This window comes from Dissoconium aciculare (assembly GCF_010015565.1).
Source record: "Dissoconium aciculare CBS 342.82 unplaced genomic scaffold K489scaffold_13, whole genome shotgun sequence".
Lineage (NCBI taxonomy): Eukaryota > Fungi > Ascomycota > Dothideomycetes > Mycosphaerellales > Dissoconiaceae > Dissoconium > Dissoconium aciculare.
In genome coordinates, this window is record NW_022984963.1 from 526,618 (window position 1) to 546,850 (window position 20,233).

At 51.4% G+C, this 20,233-nt stretch overlaps 8 protein-coding genes across 8 annotated transcripts; 2 read left to right on the forward strand and 6 right to left on the reverse strand.

Annotated features, from left to right (window-relative positions):
* Window positions 1-323: 323 nt before the first annotated feature.
* K489DRAFT_373411 (heat shock protein 70) lies at window positions 324-2,476 on the reverse strand (the record flags this gene model as incomplete). The annotated part of the gene is made up of 3 exons (XM_033603420.1): window positions 324-2,137; window positions 2,193-2,388; window positions 2,450-2,476. The coding sequence occupies 3 exons, from the start codon at window positions 2,474-2,476 to the stop codon at window positions 324-326; spliced, it is 2,037 nt and encodes a 678-aa protein (XP_033456601.1).
* Window positions 2,477-3,590: 1,114 nt separating this feature from the next.
* K489DRAFT_412875 (ribosomal protein S17e) lies at window positions 3,591-4,165 on the reverse strand (the record flags this gene model as incomplete). The annotated part of the gene is made up of 3 exons (XM_033607980.1): window positions 3,591-3,683; window positions 3,751-3,948; window positions 4,019-4,165. 3 exons carry the CDS (start codon window positions 4,163-4,165, stop codon window positions 3,591-3,593), a joined length of 438 nt encoding a protein of 145 aa, XP_033456602.1.
* Window positions 4,166-6,070: 1,905 nt separating this feature from the next.
* Window positions 6,071-7,998, forward strand: K489DRAFT_325895 (uncharacterized protein; the record flags this gene model as incomplete). Its single annotated transcript, XM_033601864.1, has 2 exons — window positions 6,071-6,178; window positions 6,274-7,998. The coding sequence occupies 2 exons, from the start codon at window positions 6,071-6,073 to the stop codon at window positions 7,996-7,998; spliced, it is 1,833 nt and encodes a 610-aa protein (XP_033456603.1).
* Window positions 7,999-9,309: 1,311 nt separating this feature from the next.
* On the reverse strand, window positions 9,310-10,457 carry K489DRAFT_325447 (Pkinase-domain-containing protein; the record flags this gene model as incomplete). The annotated part of the gene is made up of 3 exons (XM_033601830.1): window positions 9,310-9,411; window positions 9,471-10,264; window positions 10,343-10,457. 3 exons carry the CDS (start codon window positions 10,455-10,457, stop codon window positions 9,310-9,312), a joined length of 1,011 nt encoding a protein of 336 aa, XP_033456604.1.
* Window positions 10,458-11,013: 556 nt separating this feature from the next.
* Window positions 11,014-12,800, forward strand: K489DRAFT_363109 (palmitoyltransferase pfa4; the record flags this gene model as incomplete). Its single annotated transcript, XM_033602677.1, has 6 exons — window positions 11,014-11,360; window positions 11,429-11,466; window positions 11,545-11,678; window positions 11,812-12,190; window positions 12,262-12,486; window positions 12,583-12,800. The coding sequence occupies 6 exons, from the start codon at window positions 11,014-11,016 to the stop codon at window positions 12,798-12,800; spliced, it is 1,341 nt and encodes a 446-aa protein (XP_033456605.1).
* Window positions 12,801-12,883: 83 nt separating this feature from the next.
* Window positions 12,884-14,816, reverse strand: K489DRAFT_383805 (rab GTPase activator; the record flags this gene model as incomplete). The annotated part of the gene is made up of 3 exons (XM_033605702.1): window positions 12,884-13,649; window positions 13,704-14,255; window positions 14,309-14,816. The coding sequence occupies 3 exons, from the start codon at window positions 14,811-14,813 to the stop codon at window positions 13,300-13,302; spliced, it is 1,407 nt and encodes a 468-aa protein (XP_033456606.1). The 3' UTR covers window positions 12,884-13,299.
* Window positions 14,817-15,059: 243 nt separating this feature from the next.
* On the reverse strand, window positions 15,060-16,415 carry K489DRAFT_383806 (MRP-L47-domain-containing protein). The gene is made up of 3 exons (XM_033605703.1): window positions 15,831-16,415; window positions 15,605-15,763; window positions 15,060-15,549 (listed from the first exon to the last, which is right to left on the reverse strand). Exons 1-3 carry the CDS (start codon window positions 16,356-16,358, stop codon window positions 15,439-15,441), a joined length of 798 nt encoding a protein of 265 aa, XP_033456607.1. The 5' UTR covers window positions 16,359-16,415; the 3' UTR covers window positions 15,060-15,438.
* A 127-nt stretch (window positions 16,416-16,542) lies between these two features.
* On the reverse strand, window positions 16,543-19,862 carry K489DRAFT_344643 (uncharacterized protein). Its single transcript, XM_033602320.1, has 5 exons — window positions 19,087-19,862; window positions 18,024-18,073; window positions 17,796-17,952; window positions 16,988-17,731; window positions 16,543-16,903 (listed from the first exon to the last, which is right to left on the reverse strand). Exons 1-5 carry the CDS (start codon window positions 19,469-19,471, stop codon window positions 16,794-16,796), a joined length of 1,446 nt encoding a protein of 481 aa, XP_033456608.1. The 5' UTR covers window positions 19,472-19,862; the 3' UTR covers window positions 16,543-16,793.
* Window positions 19,863-20,233: the final 371 nt, after the last annotated feature.

Sequence of the window (20,233 nt, forward strand, 5' to 3'; positions counted from 1 at the left end):
AAATGCTTTTCCATCCCAAAATCAACAAATTGGCCTCGTACTCCGGTAATGTTTCTACAAACTTTGACTGAAAGTTCTTCAGCCAGGTGAAATGAATATAAGACAGATGGTTGAACAGTCCTCTCTCAGGGTATCACGCCGATCCATGGTGGAGAATGGCAGTGATTCGCATGATCGATGGCCAACTGTTTGTACAGGCGTATGTTTCATCGGGCGATATCTCAACTCTTGCTGTACGGGGAGCATCGATGGCAAGAGGGACATACAATCCCGACTCTATACGCGGTTGCCGGGCGAATGCTCAAAGCAGGGTATCAGGGACTTCAAGGCTTCTTCTCGCCCTCACCGTCCTTCTTCTCAGCAGACTCTTCCTGACCTTGTTGCTGACCCTCGGAGGAGGCGTTCTCCTGACGGGCGCGGTGCATCTTGTCGAAAAGGGTGAGCGAGGCGGTCTGGAGCTCGTCGGTCTTCTGCTTGATCTCCTCGGCGGTGGCAGTGCCCTCACCAGTCTGGTTGACAGCAATGAATTCGCGAAGGCCGTTGATCTTCTCGCGAATTTGCTCGGCCTCGGTCTTGTCAAGGCGATCCTCGAACTCCTTCAGGGCCTTCTCGGTGTCGTTGACCACGCTGTCGGCGCGGTTGGCGGCCTCAATGGCACCCTTGCGCTCCTTGTCTTGGTTCGCGTACTTCTCAGCGTCGTTGACCATGCCCTGAATCTCGTCGTCGCTCAGACCAGAGCCCGAAGCGATGGTGATGGATTGATCCTTGTTGGTAGACTTGTCCTTGGCGTGGACGTGAACAATGGAGTCGGCGTCAATGTCGAAGGTGACCTCGATTTGAGGGACACCGCGGTGAGCCGGAGGAATGCCGACCAACTGGAAGTTACCAAGCATCTTGTTGTCGCGGACGAGTTCACGCTCACCCTGGTAGACCTTGATCTCGACAGCGGACTGGAAGTCAGCGGCGGTTGAAAAGGTTTGCGACTTCTTGGTGGGGATAGTGGTGTTGCGGTTGATCAAACGGGTGAAGACACCACCGAGAGTCTCGATACCCAGAGACAGAGGAGTGACGTCCAAAAGAAGAATGTCAGTGACTTCACCGGCTAGCACACCACCCTGGATCGCGGCACCAATGGCAACAGCCTCGTCAGGGTTGACCGACTTGGCAGGCTCGCGTCCAAAGATGGACTTGACGGATTCAACAACCTTGGGCATACGGGTCATACCACCGACCAGGATGACATCCTGAATATCGCTGGCCTTGAGGTTGGCATCCTTGAGCGCCTTGCGAACTGGGTCGACGGTCTTGCTGATCAACGGGTCTACCAGACCTTCAAGCTGAGCACGAGTCATCTTGGTGTTGATGTGCTTCGGTCCAGAGGAATCGGCAGTGATGAAGGGCAGGTTGATGTCAGTCTGCACGGAGGAAGACAATTCGATCTTCGCCTTCTCAGCGGCCTCACGGATACGCTGAATTGCCATGCGGTCGTTGGAGAGATCAATGCCCTGCTCCTTCTTGAACTGCTGGACGAGATGACGGACAAGGGTGATGTCAAAGTCCTCACCACCAAGGTGAGTGTCTCCGTTGGTGGCCTTGACCTCGAACACACCGTTCGAGATCTCAAGAATAGAGATATCGAAGGTACCACCACCAAGATCGTAGACGGCAATCACACGGTCATCTTTCTCAAGACCATAGGCGAGCGCGGCGGCTGTGGGCTCGTTGATGACACGGTGGACATTGAGGCCAGAAATTTGACCAGCGTCCTTGGTTGCTTGTCGCTGTTGGTCGTTGAAGTATGCTGGGACAGTGACGACGGCGTTCTTCACGGTCTTACCGAGGAAGGCCTCGGCGGTCTCCTTCATCTTGCCCAGAACGAAACCACCAATTTGCGACGGCGAGTATTTCTGTCCCTGAGCCTCGAGCCAGGCGTCGCCGTTGGTGTGCTGCACAATCTTGTACGGAACCTGCTGAATGTCCCGCTGAACCTCAGCGTCGGTGAATTTACGACCGATGAGACGCTTAGTTGCGAAAAGAGTGTTCTCTGGGTTGACTACGGCTTGACGCTTTGCTGAGATACCAACCAAGCGTTCGCCCTCCTTTGTAAAACCGACTACTGAAGGAGTCGTGCGTGCACCTATGAATAGTGAGTTAGTATGAACTGCTTGTCAATCATGTCCATTGCGTAGTACCTTCAGAGTTTTCTATTATTCTGGGAGCTTTGCCCTCCATTACTGCAACAGCAGAGTTCGTGGTTCCCAAATCGATACCGATGATGGGTCCCTTGACTTTGTCGCCATCATCGGCGTAGCCTCTTTGATACCGCGAGGCCAAAGATACTCGGCTTGCTGATGATCTGAAAGAAGTAATTGATGCGCGCGGAACCGCCTGTTGATAGACGATAAGTCAGAATCGCTCGCGTGACAAATAGTGGATGCCTGTCACTCACATTTCGTACTAGCCTTGAAGCCAACATGATTGCGGTGATGGAGATGTGTTATACAGGTGGGTATAAAGACAACAATGATGAAAAGAAAGATGAAGCACTCTGTGTACAGTGGCGCAAGTTGATGGAGATGAGGCAATGAAGGACGCGGAAAGTTATTCAATGATGATGATTCGAAAATCTTCCCGCGGAGCTGCCGAGCACGGACCAACTCCTTGAGCTTCTACAATATTCGAAGCATGGCCGCGATGGTCCCCTGGATGCGCAGCTGCAAAAGGAGAGATCCGAGGAAGCCCCGTCCGTATCGAAAACGGGAAACGAAGATTCTGTGTGCCTAGGTAGTCATCTGATCCATAGTACTCATTGATGCCGTTCGAAGTCTGATTGGGAGCTCTTGATAAATAAAGTAGGAGCAGCCTTCGATCCTGCCCAGAGTGCACGCGACTGACTATTCCAGTGATATATACTTGCAGTTTGCGATGAAAGCCCTGCATGACTAGCTGATGAAAGTAGGCTGCTTGACACAGCACCTCTGACTAGGTTGAACGTGAGCCTCATGCCACCATAGAACATGATTGTTGATGTTGCATTGCTTCTGATGATCACGATGAACGCAGCTTTGGTTCAGTGATACATGCAACTGCACGTTTCCACTTGCATTGGCATGCTCACATTCGATGACAGACCATGGGATACGACTTTGAGGAGAGGTTGACAGATGATACTATTGTACTGTTCCGAACTAATGAATTATGACTGGGTATATGGCTACAGAACCAGACCGTGAAAGTACACGTCAAACCTGCAACCCGAACTTACCTCGTGGGCGCCGAGAACGTATAACGTCGTTGCTGCGGACCAAGTGGACCTAAAGTGTTACCAAGATCTTGCCGCGCGCATTGCACGTTTCGTAATTGGTGCCGGCCAAATCGCCGTTGTCAGGACGAATCACAGTATCAACTTCTGGGGAAATTGGCAATCAAGCGTCATCTCCTGTGAAGGAGAATCAGCGACACCTTTTGGGGAAACTCATTCGCATTTTGTTCTCGTGGCCGCCTAGCTAAATGCGCAATCGATGCTGCGACTGTCGTAAACTGGTCCAGGATACCGGACAACGCCAAAACTCCACTGCCGTCGAACTCGCTTATGCACGCGGGGGTCGGTCGTTGAATCGACGCGGTCGCTCTGCAACCTGTTGTTGTTGAACAGCCACGACATTGACAGGGATGCCGTCGAACTGAAAGTCGCTGATCAGTATAGCTCGTAAGGACAGGGAGTACGAATATTTTCCGTCCGTGACTTACTCCTAGCGACTTCAACAAGTCCTTCGTCTCTTGGTCGACATCCAGTTGTCCGCTCTCGTTTTGGGTGAAGTCCAAAGCAGAAACCTCGGGCACGTATTGATCCTTCCTCTCGCGTTCCTCTTCTTGCAGCTTGAACGAGATACCACGGACAGGACCACGCTGAATACGCTTCATCAAGTGAGTGGTGAAACCAGCGATCTAGTCAGACGCGAAAGTCAATATTTGCGTCTCATGTTGAAAGGATCCCGTCCTTTGACAAGGAGCATACCTTGTTCCTCAAACGCTTGCTGGCAATGATGGCGATCTCATCGCAAATACGCTTGTTGGTCTCGAAGTCGAGAGTGAGCTTGGGATAGTATCGCTCGATGATGACCTTGGCGGACTTCTTGACCGTCTTCGTTCGAACGCGACCCATTTTGGCGGTATTATGATTGATTTGAGTATGATCACTGTCAACGTCCTCGAGTTCTGCAATTTGCTTGACAGCCGGCTGGTGGTGTTGTAGAATATCTTGGCGTTTGGTCCGTACTATACCGGATAAACTTTTCACCGAATATATGCCTCAGGCTCACATCCATGCTCCTCGGACCTTTCCGTGCCATCGGAGCTCTTGCTATTGCCTATTCAGATTTCTCTCGCTCAACTGGCTGTCTGTCGACCACCATCGTCATCATTATTCCGAGCAAAACCGTCGGACTACAATCTTCTCTCAAGACCTTGGTAGAGCTCATTGGCACGTACGTGACTGTACTGTAGAATGGGCCAGCGCACGGTCCTCGCTGGACTCCCAAGAAACCAAGACCTCATTTTCCTCCCTGGCACGTAGATGATATTATCACGGGAAATTATGAATGATGGATCCTTGCTAGTTGATGCAAGGGTGCGGTCTCGGAAGACGTGCAAGAATGGAAGATCCTCTGACGATAGCCTACTGCTCATATTTGAATGGACATAGGGCAAAATTTGCGTACATTGACACATGGAACTAGTCATGAACACGATGATGAAGGGGTGTTCGCACGCAGCGGCAAGAGTTGAACTTTCAATTCACAGTATCTGATGGAAGGACCATGATCAGGAGACGACGGAGTTGTAAATAACCTGGAAGCCGCCGGCGGCACAGTTCTAACCATCCAAAGCCACTAACAGACTGTTGAGGCTGGCGGCGACGTGTTAATTTGCAGGCCATCTACTCTGACAGCACTGTTGATCGAGATGTTGAACCTTGTCATTCTATCGACATTTTGAGCACTGTACACACGGGACAAGCAGATGACCAGCCGGGTTCATGTTGGAGCACATACTGGGCATGCATGATGCGGGACAGCACTGTGTGGCGCGGGGACATACTGGACAATACTCATCGCTGGAGGACCGTAAGACCAGGAGCTCGACGGATGGATCGTCCGCCAACGTTGTTAAAATCTGCATCCAGCCGCGCGCCAGCCATGCAGCCAACCAGACCAAACCCTTCTTTCTCCCACAAGTTATGTGCTACATGTACTCGGCCCTCCTGCAGGTCGTGATGATAATGATGATGATGAAGTCGGTTGACTACAGTTTATGTCGTACATGTACTGTAGATGCCCGCTGCCCTGCGTGCGAAATCTAGTGTCGTAACCGTTATTCCTGATCGACGTCGTATTTCTGGAGTGTACAGTCTTGTGCTTATAATTCATTCCCAGCTTTTCTGCCGCTTCCTCCCTCGCTCCCACGCTTTTGAGGGAGATTTGCCGGCCTGTTCATGACACCATCCATTCGGATCGGCAGCCCCCAAAAAGATTCCCAGCACAACGGTCGGTCGCGTGCTTACCTTGCCCGTCAAATACGGCCCTCCTTTTTTTCCCTCTTTCAACCCGGTCGACGAACTCAGCTTAGCAGACAACAACAGCGCGGCAACCCGCCCATTCGGGTCAAAGCCGGGAGTCCAGATCCGAGCGCATTTGGGCACCAGCCCAACAGCCCACCTTAACTTATTACCGGGGCGCTGTGTCTCCACTTCACATAGATCATTCGTCCTCCTGTTGCGCAAACAAACACTCTAAGCTCAACCACATATCGCCACACTGTACTTGTGCCGGGACTATTCTTGATCGCGCGACTTGATTTTGTCGCGCCCTTGCTCCGAAAGACTGCGCTCAACATCGGCATCGAGGAAGGGCTTTGATCGGCCACTGCGCGAGTGCAGTATCCGCAGTCAGAACCGGATATTGAAGGCGGTCTGCGCGTCGCACGCGCCACTGATCTACAGCCATGCTGAAGGTGAGGGAGATCCGTCGCGAATGCTCGCGCAAAGTAGTGCAGCAGGGCAGGGCTAAGGATGATCCAGTTTCGGAGGTCGATCAAGAACGAGAAACATGACTCGGCAAAACCGGCGCCGATGCCCGCCATACAAAAGAGCGCCTATGCTATCGAACCGCCGAAAAAGGTACGCGCCTTTCCTCTTGCGCGAGTGCGGACGTCGCAGTCGAGCGAATCATAGATGGAAGCTGACCGAAAGTGGAATGGATAAAGGTCATAAAGGCGCTCTACGACTTCGAACCAACCAGTGAGCCGAATATATACCTCGCATTTTCAGCCGGTGATTTCCTTCATGTCGTTGGACGCGAAAATGACGAGGACTGGTACGAGGCATGCAATCCCATGCTCAACACACGCGGCTTGGTGCCAGTAAATCACTTCGAGAACATTGGAAAGACGACCGTACGTGACAGCGCTGGCTCGTCAAGAAGCGTGACTAGCACGACGCATGACAGTGGCTATGGAGAAGGGGCAACTCCTCCAACACAACCGAATCAGACGACTGCAGCGGGACGCATGAGCGAAAATGGCGCCAGGCCAGGCGCGCCACACCATCGGCCGAGCAAGTCATTTGGTAAAATCGCGGGCGGTCTGTATGGTGTCGTCATCTACGACTTCAACGCGGAGCGACAAGATGAACTAGATGCCAAACAGGGTGAACCAATACTTGTTGTCGCCCAGTCAAGTCCGGAATGGTTCGTTGCAAAGCCTATATCACGACTCGGTGGCCCAGGCTTGATCCCAGTCTCGTTCATTGAGATTCGTGATGTAACAACTGGTCGGCCAGCCGAGGATCCTTTGGCCGCAGTACAAAAGGCCGGCATCCCACGAGTTGAGGAGTGGAAGAAGATGGCAGCTGAGTACAAAAACACCAGCATACCATTAGGATCATTTGCACAGCCGCAGGATATTCAGCAAGGTATGGATCGCATGTCACTCAGCAATGGTCAAAGTCATCAGACACAACAAAGCGCCGCTGCCCAGGATCTGCCTGCCCCTGTCCGTGCCTCAGTTCCGCGTTATGTCTTCCAGGACGACAAATTCCACTTCATTGTGGAATGCAGGATGTCCGACGGCTCTCATTACGATTTATCCCGCATCTACGAGGACTTCTACGAACTACAAATCAATCTCATCAACGCCTTCCCAGAAGAGGCCGGTCAGACAGGCAAGCCAAGGATATTACCATACATGCCTGGTCCGGTCAAATTCGTGACGGACAACATCAGTGATGTTAGAAGAGCAAACCTTGACGAGTATCTTCGGGATTTGCTTCGTCTCCACCGTGGTATCACGGCATCTTTGCCTGTCCGTAACTTCTTCGTGCCCAGAGCAAATGATTACGAAGTCGATCCAGCTGCTGTTGACCTCAATGAGCATGCACGGCCCGCGAATGAGGGCGACAGATATTCTCAGGCATCCCATGGATCACACAACACCATGTCCCATCAAGCAGCGCCGCAGTCACGTCAGATGTCGACCGCAACGACGACATCATCTCATCAATATAATCCATCACATCAGAGCAACGCCTCCTACAGCCAACAGCACTCTCATCACCCATCCCAATCGAACTCTGTCTTCGCTCAACCTCTACAGCCCGAACCTGTGGTCCAAGCTCCGCCGCAACCCACCGTCACCATCCCTCACAGCACAGTACCAGTCAAGATTAAATGCTGGTTCGATCGCGACACATGCGTCGTCATTCGTATGCCGCCCGCAGGCCAATTCAACCTCGACACACTTTGGAGCAAAGTGCTCGAGCGTCGGCGATTAGAATTCAAAGACCGACCCCAAGATGACGAGGATCGCCTTGATATGGAGTACCGTGACGAGGGCAGTGGCGAATACTACCGTATTGAAGGCGAAGAAGACTTTGCGATCGCCATCGCAGCGCATCCGGAGAAGTTGACCATCGCCGTACGAGATCCGACCGTGGAGCAGTGAGTCTGTTTCTGAGGGGTGATGGAAATATCGATCGTGCATCCCACGAAAATACGTCACGTCATAATTCCGGGCCGACAATCAGGATGCACAGCTTCCACGAGCGTCGCACACAGCGCAAAGACAATGCCCCTTTCGAAGCGCCTGAGTTGAGCTACTTCTGCTCAAATTCCGGGGTATGGGCATGGACATCGCATGACACTGTTCAACGATTGCCACATATCCAGGCTTCTTACTTCTCGAGTAACGGACAAATTCTTACGACGAAAAAGATAACGTATACTCGACCGTCACTGCGGCACATCGCAAGTACACAATCGTGCATGAAAAAGCGGCCAGCAGATACCCGTGGCGACATTGGCAGATCCAACCCCGTAGAACTTTGCTCTGTGGACTGCCAATGCCCTTCGTTTTCTTCCCTCTAATGTTTCGTTCTCTTTGTTGGCAGCAGGCTGCTCAAGTTTTGTTTTTGTCGTTTCCTTTTTTGGATCAGCCAAATTCTATACCTCGGTAAACATCGATGTCGTTTCTGTTTGTCTCGTGCCCTCGTCGGCGCGACTGATCGAATTGCGAAAGGTCTTCGACATTCGAAACGGTGAATTTCAAAATCAGTCTCAAATCACATGTCGAATGAAGGGAATTGACCGAGAAATCGATATTACGTCTGTCCGTTGTGTCTCTTGCATGACATCAATCTGTGCACAAGTAATTTGGTGTCTACGAAAATTATGCCCGGCATTCGGAGCCTGCGCCGACACGAAAGCTGGCAGCAGATTGCCAAGTGAGTTTCTCCTGCAGCGAGGTGGATTGTGGGTGCAGATGGCTCAGACAGATGATGAGAGTTGGCGTGAGCACGGAACTAGACAGATGAGATCGCTTCTTTTACTGCTGATTAACACAGTCGTGTGCTCAGCGCAGCAGACATGATAAGCTTAATGAAATTGACAAGTTCACGACCGAAGCTCAACACCAACATGTGACAGTTCCTCCGATGTAGTGCCCGACTCCCAACATATAGCATTCCCGTTGCCTTGACGGAGAGGATAGCTGACGTGAGTGGAAGCTGTCAAACGTGCGATACTGAGTTGAGCCGCTCAGCACTCAATATCGAATCGTTACGCCAGATGACCATTTCCATCCCGTTACCGGTCCTCAACGTAGTCCTCCCTAATATCGGGTCCTTTCGGCTGAGACAGCAATCCACGGAAACCGCTTTACTCCTTTCGCCTGATTGCGCCGATCCATGCACATGAGTTAAATAACCGGAGGCAGTTTGTAGGGGCTTGCGATTGACTTTTCGTAAAAAGCCTTGGCTCACGCGTGTGCACTGTTTGCAGCCTTCGCTTCCGCCGCTTCCGCCTGTCGTACGGGCGCAAAATATTGGTGAGCCATTGCCTCTTTGGCTGTGAGTCGTTCCTAAATCAGAAAGGTCAGCAAGATGTATCACTCAATATATGCTACTCAGCACTACTCACTGCGTGGTCGTATTTCAACAGTTTATCTAAGAAATCAATCGCGTCATTGCTGATGAAGCGCTGGTTCTCGCTGTTAACAAAGGCGTGCCAGCTCTTCTTCGGGAAGCGCCCTAGAATCTCGTCGTATTGCGCATCAAGCTCAATATCATACTTGTCGAGGTAGTCGAACAGATCGTCAGTGCCAAGGACTTTGGCTATCTTGACCAGCTGGTCGGCGTTGCTTTGACCGTGGAAAAATGGTTCCTTGCGGAAGATCATGCTTGCGAACATGCAGCCCAGTGACCACATATCTAAGCTGTAGTCGTACTCTTGGAAGTCCACCAACAGTTCAGGGCCCTTGAAATAGCGACTGGCAACGCGAACGTTATATTCCGTGCCTGCATGATAGAACTCTGCAAGACCCCAATCGATGAGGCGCAGCTTCCGCGTCTCGTGGTCAATCATGACATTGTGCGGCTTCACATCACGGTGCATGATTCCTTTACTGTGACAGAAGTCAAGGGCCTTGAGTAGTTCGAAGATGTAGTAGCGAACGTCGTAATCCTGGAACTCCTTGTACAGTAAGCGAAAATCGATGTTGTTGACATGCTCAAAAATCAGACTCGGTGTTTTTGATTGGCTGTCCCGCACAACGTCGAGGAGGGCAACAATGTTGGGGCCTCCTGAAAGGTTTTGGAGGATCTTGATTTCACGCTTGATCTTCTTCTTCTTAACAGGCTTGAGGACTTTAATGACGCATTTCTGGTAGTTAACCACGTTGACGCCTTCAAAGACTTCTGAGTATTTTCCACGGCCTATAAGCACCTCGTGTCAGTCGACAACTCCTCCTCGAAGCGCAATGTCCGAATCTTTGCATGTGTCCTCCCACTCACCAATCTTGCGCACGACCTCGTAGTTTTCCAGAATACCCCAGCTGATGTTCACAGAGTCGTAATCCCAATAGGCGCGAGGCATCTGCTGGTTGACATCGGCGTAGACCCGCGCCATGATTGCAGTTGCGAGCCGTGGGCCGCTTTGGTGTTGGCTGAAGAGGTTGTAGACCTGTGTCCAGACGAATAGGACTTCGTACGAGGAATGCGCGCAGAATGAAATGTGGAGGCAGGTGGTGGTGTTCCTAGCAACCACGACAAAAGCGCTGATCCACTCGGTTGAGCGGTCAAGTCCTGCTTCAACCTCACATACAGTGCAGGGCTGGTCGGGTCGATTGAATCGATAATGCTATAATTCCGTAGAAATGGTCGTATCACTTTGTCGCACGCAGAGAGGCCGTCGCTTCAAGTCGGTGATGATAAGTGGTGGGGCGCAGCGGATAGATCCGCTCGATAATCATTACCATCGCCAGGCACATGCTCAGACAGAGAGAGCGCCACGTGAGCGCTTCCGAGCACCGAAGATTTCAAAGGAGTTCCGTTGCGATATTCCCGAACATCTTCTGACCAACACCCGAAACATTTCGTCCTTGTTGATCGAGCCTTGCATAGTATTTTGATGCGTTCCTTGCTAAGAATCAAGTTTCACGATATTCTTCTTTCCATGTCCAATCATGGACACCGCTGATCTGCAAAGACTCGCACCACCTGGGGTGACCGCGCTGGTAGCTTTTCTAGCCTTGACGTCTCAATGGCTTTTTTATCACATTGAACCCGGCCCTCTGAAGGCGAATGATGCCCTTGTCTTCAACATCTTGGTCAGCGCTCTACTCGTCTGCTACTGGAGAACATGTTTAACGGATCCTGGCCAAATACCCAAGGACTGGCCTGACCGAGTCAAGCAATCGTGGTCGAGGCCCGAAGACCTCTCAGCAGAGAAGGCAGCTCTCAGCAATCGATGGTGTAGACGCTGTGAGATATTGAAGCCGCCAAGGGCTCATCACTGTAAAACTTGCAAACGGTATCAACTCACAAATCACGCCACTTGTTTCAAAGATGCCAACATCGAGACTGATTGCAACATACTAGTTGCATATTGAAAATGGACCATCACTGTGTCTGGACTGGTAGGTGCTATTGCTTTGGTTGAGCCATCCTGACAACCTATTTTTAACAAGGTAATAATGGTTCCGTCTTTCATATAGCAAATTGCGTCTCACATATCACAATACCACACTTCGTTCGTTTCCTCGCCTTCGCTGTTATGGCAATGGCCCAGCTAGAGTATTTTCTCTATATTCGTGGTGGAGTTTTATGGAACAGTCGACGACTTCCGAGTGTACGTTGTCCTGAAGCACTCCTCCTTCTCATCTTCGTTCCGCTATGGTATCCTGGGATTCTCTCATGGGCAAATTTGCAATCACGACGGACGAACACATCAATTTCTGACATCATATGGGCATAATTGATAGTACCTTGGACCATCTGTCCTGCAACTTGCGCACCTTTTCATCCTTGTGAGCGTCAATTCGTTTGTCCTCTTCATGCTTGTCCTTCTGCTTGGTCGTACGCTATGGTCTCTTGTGTTTAACACGTGGACCATTGAAGGATGGGAAATCGAGCGACATCACACGTTGTTACGTCGTGCCCGAGGCTTGGGAGGAAACACCTTGAGCGGACCTGATGGCCGACCGATCGTGATCACGCATCAGGAGTTTCCCTGGGATGTTGGCGTTTGGACAAACCTCCGCCAGGGTATGGGAAATTGGAATCCGCTCGCCTGGTTCTGGCCATTTGCAAGCAGCCAATCCGTGGAGAGCGGTCTTAGCTTTCAGCATAACGAAATTGATGGTGGGCTCCATGACGACACAAGGGTATGACCGCATACTCGATGGACCTTTGATACTAATCTTCCATTGCAGACCCCAGCAAACCATGGCCGCCTCCTGATCCGGATCGCTTGTACAAATTGTCTAGGAGACCAATTATGCCACTGAGCGATGGTCCTTTCACACATCTCGAGGATAACAATGCAGAGCGAATCGCAGCGTTTCAGCAACGGCAAGCAACTGACTTTGATGCACGCTATGCTGATGCTGATGGGGAGTATGTTGTCAAGAGAATGCCTTTTCACGAGCGTCTTCAACGTGCTCAGCAGCGCAAGGCAGAGCAAGTGGAGGCTTCAGGCTCTACTTTCGCTAGTGAAAGGGCCAAGGATGAATCCATCCTGATTTTGAACGAAGAGGATGGCGATATATTGCCTGCTCAGGACTACATCCAAAACGATACTGGCGGCGGCATCAAGCTAGGCGAGGAAGCATGGCGCAACCAGGAAGGCGAGCGATTGGCCGACTTTGGCGTCGATGAGGAGGCAGATTTCTACGACGAAACAGATGTGGGAATTGGCAGTGATGAGGACGTTCCACTTGCCGAGTTGATCAGGCGGGGACACATGAAATGACAGCCCCCCTGTGGGCCAAAGCAATCGCTATGCCACACAAGTCATATTCAACGTTCCTTGTTGTAGAGTATCACGGTCCTTTCGGTAAAGAGCTTGTTAGTGCCTGTGTCTCTTGTCAGAGACGGATCTAACTTGTGGGGCAGACGAGTTAAGTAGCACAAAGCTCGGAGGTGAAGAAAATCATATGTACATCGACGGTAAAGCGATTGAAAGTCGTGTTTATCCGCAAGGTGAAAGGGAGAACGCTTTACTCGGATGCAAGAAAGGTCATGACGTGGTCCAACTATCTGACAGATCTCCTATAGAACTGGTTTGTTCATAATCCCTTCTAACTCATGACCATTGTTGATAGAATAATCGTACTATGCAGACGAGCGATACGCCGCTGTTTCACCTTCAATACCAGTTTTGCCTCAGTCGCTTCATACGAAATCGCAGTCATGCTGGGCGCGCTCTCGCCAACCTAATTCCTCCACTCATTCCATCTCATGCGCTGTGCTCACTCGTCGGAAACAAGTTGCTGGCCGCTCTTGAGGCCCTCCACGACGAGCTCCTTCCCCTCTGCACGTTTGTACACATGGCGCACGTCCTCGGTCATGGTCTCGAAGTGTGACGAAGCATCGTATGATTTGCTGATGAAGACGTTGTCGGCAGAGCCGTCTGCGAGAGGCTCGTAGATCGGGATTGGCGGGCCCATGAATTGCTCTTCGATCTTGCCGAGTCGGTCAAGACCGGGCTTGAGCTCAAGGTGGTGGTTAGCGGTGGTTTCGGCGATGGTGCTGACAATAGCGATGTAGTAGCCCTTAGGGCAAACGTTGTGAGTCGATGAGACCATAGCGATGTAGATATCTGTTTGTTACGTCAGCTGTTGTCGTGTGTGATCTGCAGACTATTCCATCTCACCGTTTTTGCGTTCGACTTGAGATTGTGGGATGATCAGCTGCAGCGAGTCCGAGTTGTCGGTCTTTTCGATCGGGTGATTCAGGATGCAGATGGCCTTGAGGTAATGGCCAACGACACGGACTTTGTCGGGGAAGTATGATGGGTCGGCGATGATCTTCTTGCACTTTGTCTCGAACTTCATGCCATCGCCAGGCTCGCCTCGCTCTTTCATGGTCGCCCGGATGCCGGAAACCTTGCCTCCCTCATACTTGACCTCGTCGATGTTGGTATTTAGCATGTAAGTTCCACCGTAGATTGCACTCAAACGGGCGAAACCTTGTGGGAGTTCGCCGAGACCGTAAAGCGGGTAGATGTATGGGCTCTTGCCATAACGAGCCATACTGTTGACATAAAGCCGAATGCGCTCAACCGCATCTTTCGCTTGACCGGGCTTGTCGACGTAGTCATCCGATGTATAGAGCGCCATACTGTGGCCAATGAAGTCACGGGTTGTTGGCTCCAGGCCATACTTGTCGTAGACTTGCTTCATGGTCGCTTGCGAAAGATTCAGGCCTGCTCCCGTCAGCTGATCAATTCTCCATATGCAGTCACTCGATGCAACCTACCGTTGTGTGTAGCCGAGTCCTTCTCGTCAAAGCTGCCAACCCATTTCAGGAAGTTTCCTGCTCTCCTCTTCTCGAAGATGCCCATCAACGGACTCCGCAACGCTTCGCCTGCATCACTGGGAACCTTCGCCACAGTAGCCTTGGCAGCGTTGCCTTGCTGTACGAAGCTGCCTGCGATCTGCTTGAACTCGATGTAGCGTGTGACATCCGTGCTCACAAGAATGTTGGTGAGCTCGCCATTGCTCATGAGAAGCTTCGGGACGAGGTCGATGTTCCAATCGTTGGAACGGCCGTACTTCTTCCAAGGCTCGCTTCCCTCCGTATAGTTGCCATACTTCTTGAACATGGTCTCCAAGTTGACTGAAGCTGCCTCGCCACCGTAATGATCATTGCGATCCATGTGCAACACCTTCTGTCCCTGGACAGATAGGACTCCACTGATGATGCATTCTGTGAGACCTGTGCCAAGCACAACGACATCGTATTCGGGTGCGATTTCTTCCATGATGGATCTCGTGGCGGTCGAGCTATCAACAAACTGTCAATTAGAGTAAGAAAGTGCTGTCTCGGACGAAGGAAGACGAGCGATGGCGGTCAAGGGACCACAAGCATGGACACCAACATAGTGAGAAGAGGGTCCAATAGTGTAGAGCTTAATGTGGGGAAAGTATAGGCCAAAATGCGACTTTGGCACATCACCAAGTGGGGCGGCGTTTCATGGCCAAAATAATTGATTGTTTCGAGTGGCTGATCACGAGAGAGCGGTGGCATCATCAAAGAGGGCCTCCATATACGATTGATAGTTCTACAAATCCTGATGTACATAGTAAACAGACATTGCCGACTCTGCGGCGAAGCTCAGTAACCGATCACAACCGGCAGTCTAAAATTCCACGATCACTTGCCACCATCCGAATCCCGCAGTTGTGCAACGATCTCGATAGCTTTCGGCCTTCAGGCTCGCTTAACAGAGTGGGCGCCATGTGCCAACCGATTTGGTGACACCAGCTGCTAATATCGATCGTGGATGTCTTCCAGCAGATTAAGGCAAATTTGCATTGTCACATTGGTGTTGGTTGGCGAATATGATGCCTGCATCGCCATTCAGGCCGGTTGGCCAGTAGAATGAATCACACGTTTTGGAAAGACCTCGTCTCGAGCTTCATTGTTGGGTTGGCGGACCTCATTTCCCTGCGGTTCTTCTGTGTAGTTTCCAGCTCATGCCCGCTTGCATTATTGAACTACCGAGTTTCGTCAGCGGGCTTCTCTCTAGACAAGGCAATCCAAAATCGTCACCTCTTCTTGCTGTGTCTGAGCTGATTCGACCAGACCAGATTCCCCAAATTCGGCATACATGTTGATAGAAGGGTCGCTCATGGCCTGCTCGCGAGCATCTTCAAAACTGTACCAGCGCTCAATTAAAGTATGCCGGATGGCTGACATCGTCCCTCTGACCTATGATGAAATTTTAGCCAGGCTGCACGGCTGCAACATTACAGAACTGCTCCGCACAGAGTCTTACCATCTTTCTCCGACCGCCAGCCTCGAAGTTTCCATAGACATTTCCAACCCGTGCCTTCTCTTCTGTGAAGGTAGCTAGTCTGTTAAGCTCCTTCAGACATGTCCACCACAGGCGGTGCAGATCGTTCCAGCTCTTGAGGCGAAGCTCGGACCTGGTCCAGGAGCGGCCATGACTATGCAAGGCTTCGGGCGTCGCCAATGCGGCTTCTTTCGTTGGAAAAAAGCCCCAAAGCCCATGGCTCTCACTGACTTCAGGGCGTTCACTGCGATCCAGGACGGGCTTAGGTAGAGACGAGAGGCCGACCGTGATGTGCTTAGCAAGATCCCTGTTCAGACCGGATCGATACAGGGCAGAAACGCCGCGCTTTCGACGATTGCCATCCTTGCGCGCTTGTTGAGTAGGCGATGTTGAGAAGGCGGATGTTTGAAGGCCGAAGGCGGGTATAAGAAAAGCCGGCGGGAGAATAGATGTTCGAGTCACAGAACTTGTGAATGCGCTGCTCAGCAGCGTCTTGCAGGTGCAATGCATGAATGTGGATGGATGACGATGATGATTGTTCAGTTATTCGTCGATGATAGAATCGCAGTCGACTTCTGAAAGATCGCGTGTACACGCCGCGGCCAATGGGGCACAAAATTCCAGTTGCGCGTACATTACATCACAGACATCGGCTGTGTTGGCGGCAACGCGTTCTGAGAAGTGCATCGAGGTTCACCTGTTGGCACGCGCCTGCACGATTTCTGTGCCAAAAGTACCTAGTAGAAAAGGAATTCATGCACGCGGTCGAATGAAAATGCATCACTCCAGCTATACAGTGCTCCATCGCGTCGACTGTCCGTTCCAGCATAAAATCATAATTGCAGCGTCTGCTTCTTCTGCGCCGTACAAGAATAATTCATCGAGCAGCGCAACAATAATTCTTTCGTCATCCGACAATACATTCCCCTCACAACGCGTAGTTCTTCAGATTTTTGCCTTTGCAGCCTCCACCATCACTTCTCTCGTGAGGTGTTCGCCTTCTTTCTTCACAGGGCTCAGCCGACCGATCTGAAGCAAACGTGCGATCAGAATCTCTGGATATCAATAAGTACATTAGCATCGTTTCCTCCACGTTAGAACATCAGAATTGTTGCTTCAAGTCATTCAGGGACACGTACCGTCGCCGAAGTGGTTGTTATGTTCATATTCCGGCTCTGTACCGTACGCAACCCTCGCGCAATCCACGAGTATTCTCGCCGTCATGCCCCATACTCGATAACGCGCCTGCCGTAGTGCATCCGGAGTATCTGCCGGGAAAGCTCCTGACGGTGAGGGCTGCGCGGATAAGCTTCCAGGTTGCGAAGCGGTTGAGTTGTTGGATCCTGTGCCCTCTAGAGTTGGTGACGAGGATGATCCGATGCTGCTCCGCGGCTCTGTGTATGGTAAAGGTGTGCGTGCCAGGTAGACCGTCGACGGTGTCACAGGGACATGGAACTGGTGCATCCGCCAAGCGGTCTCTTGCCAGGCATGCCAACTGCCTTTATACCACTCGCCAGGGACCTTGCGCCGGATAGCTGGATCCATATCTTTGTCCATGAGGAAATTTTGAAACGGCGCCGTGAAGACTGCTGCGACTTCGCGGGCGTCAAGCTTGGGGAGAATATCTCGCGCGACATCGGGATTTCTGTTCCGAACACTAGGCTCAGGTGTCTTGAGATAAGCTACGCAGGGACGAACGCCGAGCTCAGTCATGGCAAGATGTGTAGGCAGCTCAGTGAGATGCTCCACAGAGTATCCACTGGGAAGCTTATCATCTTCCATCGGCAGGCCGATTTCCTCAAAGGCCTCTCTTCTTGCTGTCATGAAGGGCGTCTCGTGTAGGCCATCCGCTTTGCCTCCAGCCAGTGCGGCTTGACCGGCATCTTTGATCGTATCAGTATCGCAGTCCTCTCATCGTGAACTCTGAAGCTGGGAGGCAATGCCTACAATTCTTGAGCCCCGCGCTCCGTATCGTTAAGACCACTCGTAAATCACCCCGTCGATCTGCAAATAGTAATATGAGCACAGCTGCTCGTCGCTTCAGAGGACATCGGTAGTAATTTGTCGGCGGGGCGGTGAATGCTCGGAGGTTGGCTAATGCCGTCTATGCGAACGGACACACGGTCAGTGACAGGATGCACTTGTGCATTGATGGGTACCAAGGTGATTACTGACTTTCGACGCGGGCGTGAGATTGACCATGTTGAGTCCATGGTCAAAGTAAGCTTAAACCTCTGGTCTTCAAGGCGCCTTCAGATCACGGCAAGGCACCTGATTGATTTATGTGCATCAGGTCGGCCATGGAGGACGGGTCTTCTTAGCACCACAGGGCTGCAATGCATGACGTGGGCGTCTCCATGCGCCGAGGCACACACCCTGTGGTCCGTGAAACAAACCATATGCCGAATGTCTCGCAGCTACCCGTGAACCTTTCGCAAATGAACAATTTCACGCGCACGCCTTTTATCGACAGCCTCTGAGGACGGGCTTCAGACTTAGGTAGTCGCTGCTCATAAGTTTTTCAACAAATCAACGGGGTTACGACATGCTTTTGACGGAAAAAATTGATCGATGTACCCAACTTTCCAAGGTCAGGTCCATCAATCGCTGTAGCTAAAGTGACAGCCCTAGACACAAATGTTGGTGTTTTCGACGTAGTTTTCAGGGCGTGAAGTTGACTTGACCTCAGACACCGGACAGGCTCCGTCTACTTCACGTGTCAAAATCGTGCAAGTTTAGACCTTTATAGCGCATCTTTGAAGCCTGCAATCTGTTGATGTAATCTTCGTGAACAAGCAACTTCGTCCTCAGTATGGCTGTGCATAGCCATACTTCCACCTGATCCATGATGGTTGCGGGTACGCAATCGCCCACGCCCTAGCGTCTGACCGCGACTATCAATCCGGAAAACATTCGACTCTACCAATTGGACGCGGTATCCATACGCAAAAGAGCGTCATGATTCCGTGTCGTCCAGCGGCGTGCGGCCCCCCTATCCCTCAGGATCATGATCGCCTGCGACGATATCGATTCATAAGCCCCGGGCCGGTTGCAAAAGTGTTTCTCTGTGCCTTGCCAAATCCGATCACACACTAGGATCATGGTAGGAAAAAAGGATGTCCCGTGGTCTACTCCGATTATGGCGTACAAACTCCGCATCGCCTTGTGGACCTACAGTATAGAGTATGCATTAGCCGTTCTGATTTCAAGGTGCGTGTCATGGTGCGATATTACTCACGCTCATCTTTTGTGTTACTGGCCAGCATAGATTGCAAACTGATGCAAATGCTCTCCACGTTTTGGACCGGACTCCAACCCTGAGTACCAAGCAGATCCAGGCAGATGATACCGTTACTGTAGATGTGCGGATGGATGGGTATCCTGCGTAAAGGCGTGGCGAGCTGCATAAATACGACCTCGGGCGCTTCGATAGGATAGGATGGTGAGAATGTGAAGCGCAGGCGAAAAGGCTCGTCGGGCTTATACAGTGGATTGTCCAGAACCATTATTTCCATCTGCCATTCTCGGAGATCTGGAGCAGCGACGAGAGCGATGCCAGGTGGTAGCGACTTTTGAATGTTATTCAGCTCCTTCTGCAGTCTCTTTGTGCTCATTCCCGCCATGATGCTGCCGGAGTCCGAGGTTGACTCGACAGGCGAGCTGAGCCGTTGACGATAGATATACCCAAGATGTCTTGCCGTAACTCAGTAAGGAGCCGAGTGTAAAAGGGAGATGCAGCTCAAGTGTATTTCGAGTTTGATACTCGTGAGCTTGTTGCTGGGAATCAAGTCGTGAAGCGCATGCATGCGAGCCGTGCCGCGAGGCAGTGACGAGCAAAGCTACCTTAGCGGAAGGCGTCTCCGATGCTGCATCAAGAGACCATGGTATGTTCGACGGACAACATCTCGGAACACACCGTGACCTCTTATGTCGAATGCCCGACGAAGTCACATAGCCGTCATCACGATGAGATGTGTCGTAAAGTGAATGACTTGATAGGGCAGCATGTTTCCTTCACAGACAGGGTGTGCCCGCTAAATCATCAGTCATGTAGAGTGGACATGCTGGCGGCTTCATAGTGGGGTAATTTTAAATGAGCTTGCACGGAAATAGAGCGTCGGCGAAGCACGCGTGGCGATGCATGAAGACCAGGGCAATATGTGCTGCATAATCTTGCAATACGATCGCAACTTGCCCGTTGGCATTTATGAGCAGTCCGAGTCAACCTCAGGACAGATCATCTTTATTTTAGGTGTCGATATTGATCACCATACCTAGGTAGGCACAAGTACACGCCAACAAATTATAGGGCGCAGGTGCTCGGCCTTCAGGAGACCGATGCGAGGCAACAGGAAACGACCAAGTGTACCTGCCCATCTTGCAGG

Coding starts and splice junctions, on each gene's coding strand:
- K489DRAFT_344643 (XM_033602320.1), bottom strand. CDS start 19,471: ATGGCGGGAATGAGCACAAAGAGACTGCAGAAGGAGCTGAATAACATT. Junction 18,074..19,086: donor CAGTAACACAAAAGATGAGC/GTGAGTAATATC, acceptor CAGAGGTTTAAG/CTTACTTTGACCATGGACTC. Junction 16,904..16,987: donor TAACAACCACTTCGGCGACG/GTACGTGTCCCT, acceptor ATTGATATCCAG/AGATTCTGATCGCACGTTTG.
- K489DRAFT_383806 (XM_033605703.1), bottom strand. CDS start 16,358: ATGCATTGCACCTGCAAGACGCTGCTGAGCAGCGCATTCACAAGTTCT. Junction 15,764..15,830: donor CTGGCGGTCGGAGAAAGATG/GTAAGACTCTGT, acceptor ATTTCATCATAG/GTCAGAGGGACGATGTCAGC. Junction 15,550..15,604: donor CTCAGACACAGCAAGAAGAG/GTGACGATTTTG, acceptor GAAACTCGGTAG/TTCAATAATGCAAGCGGGCA.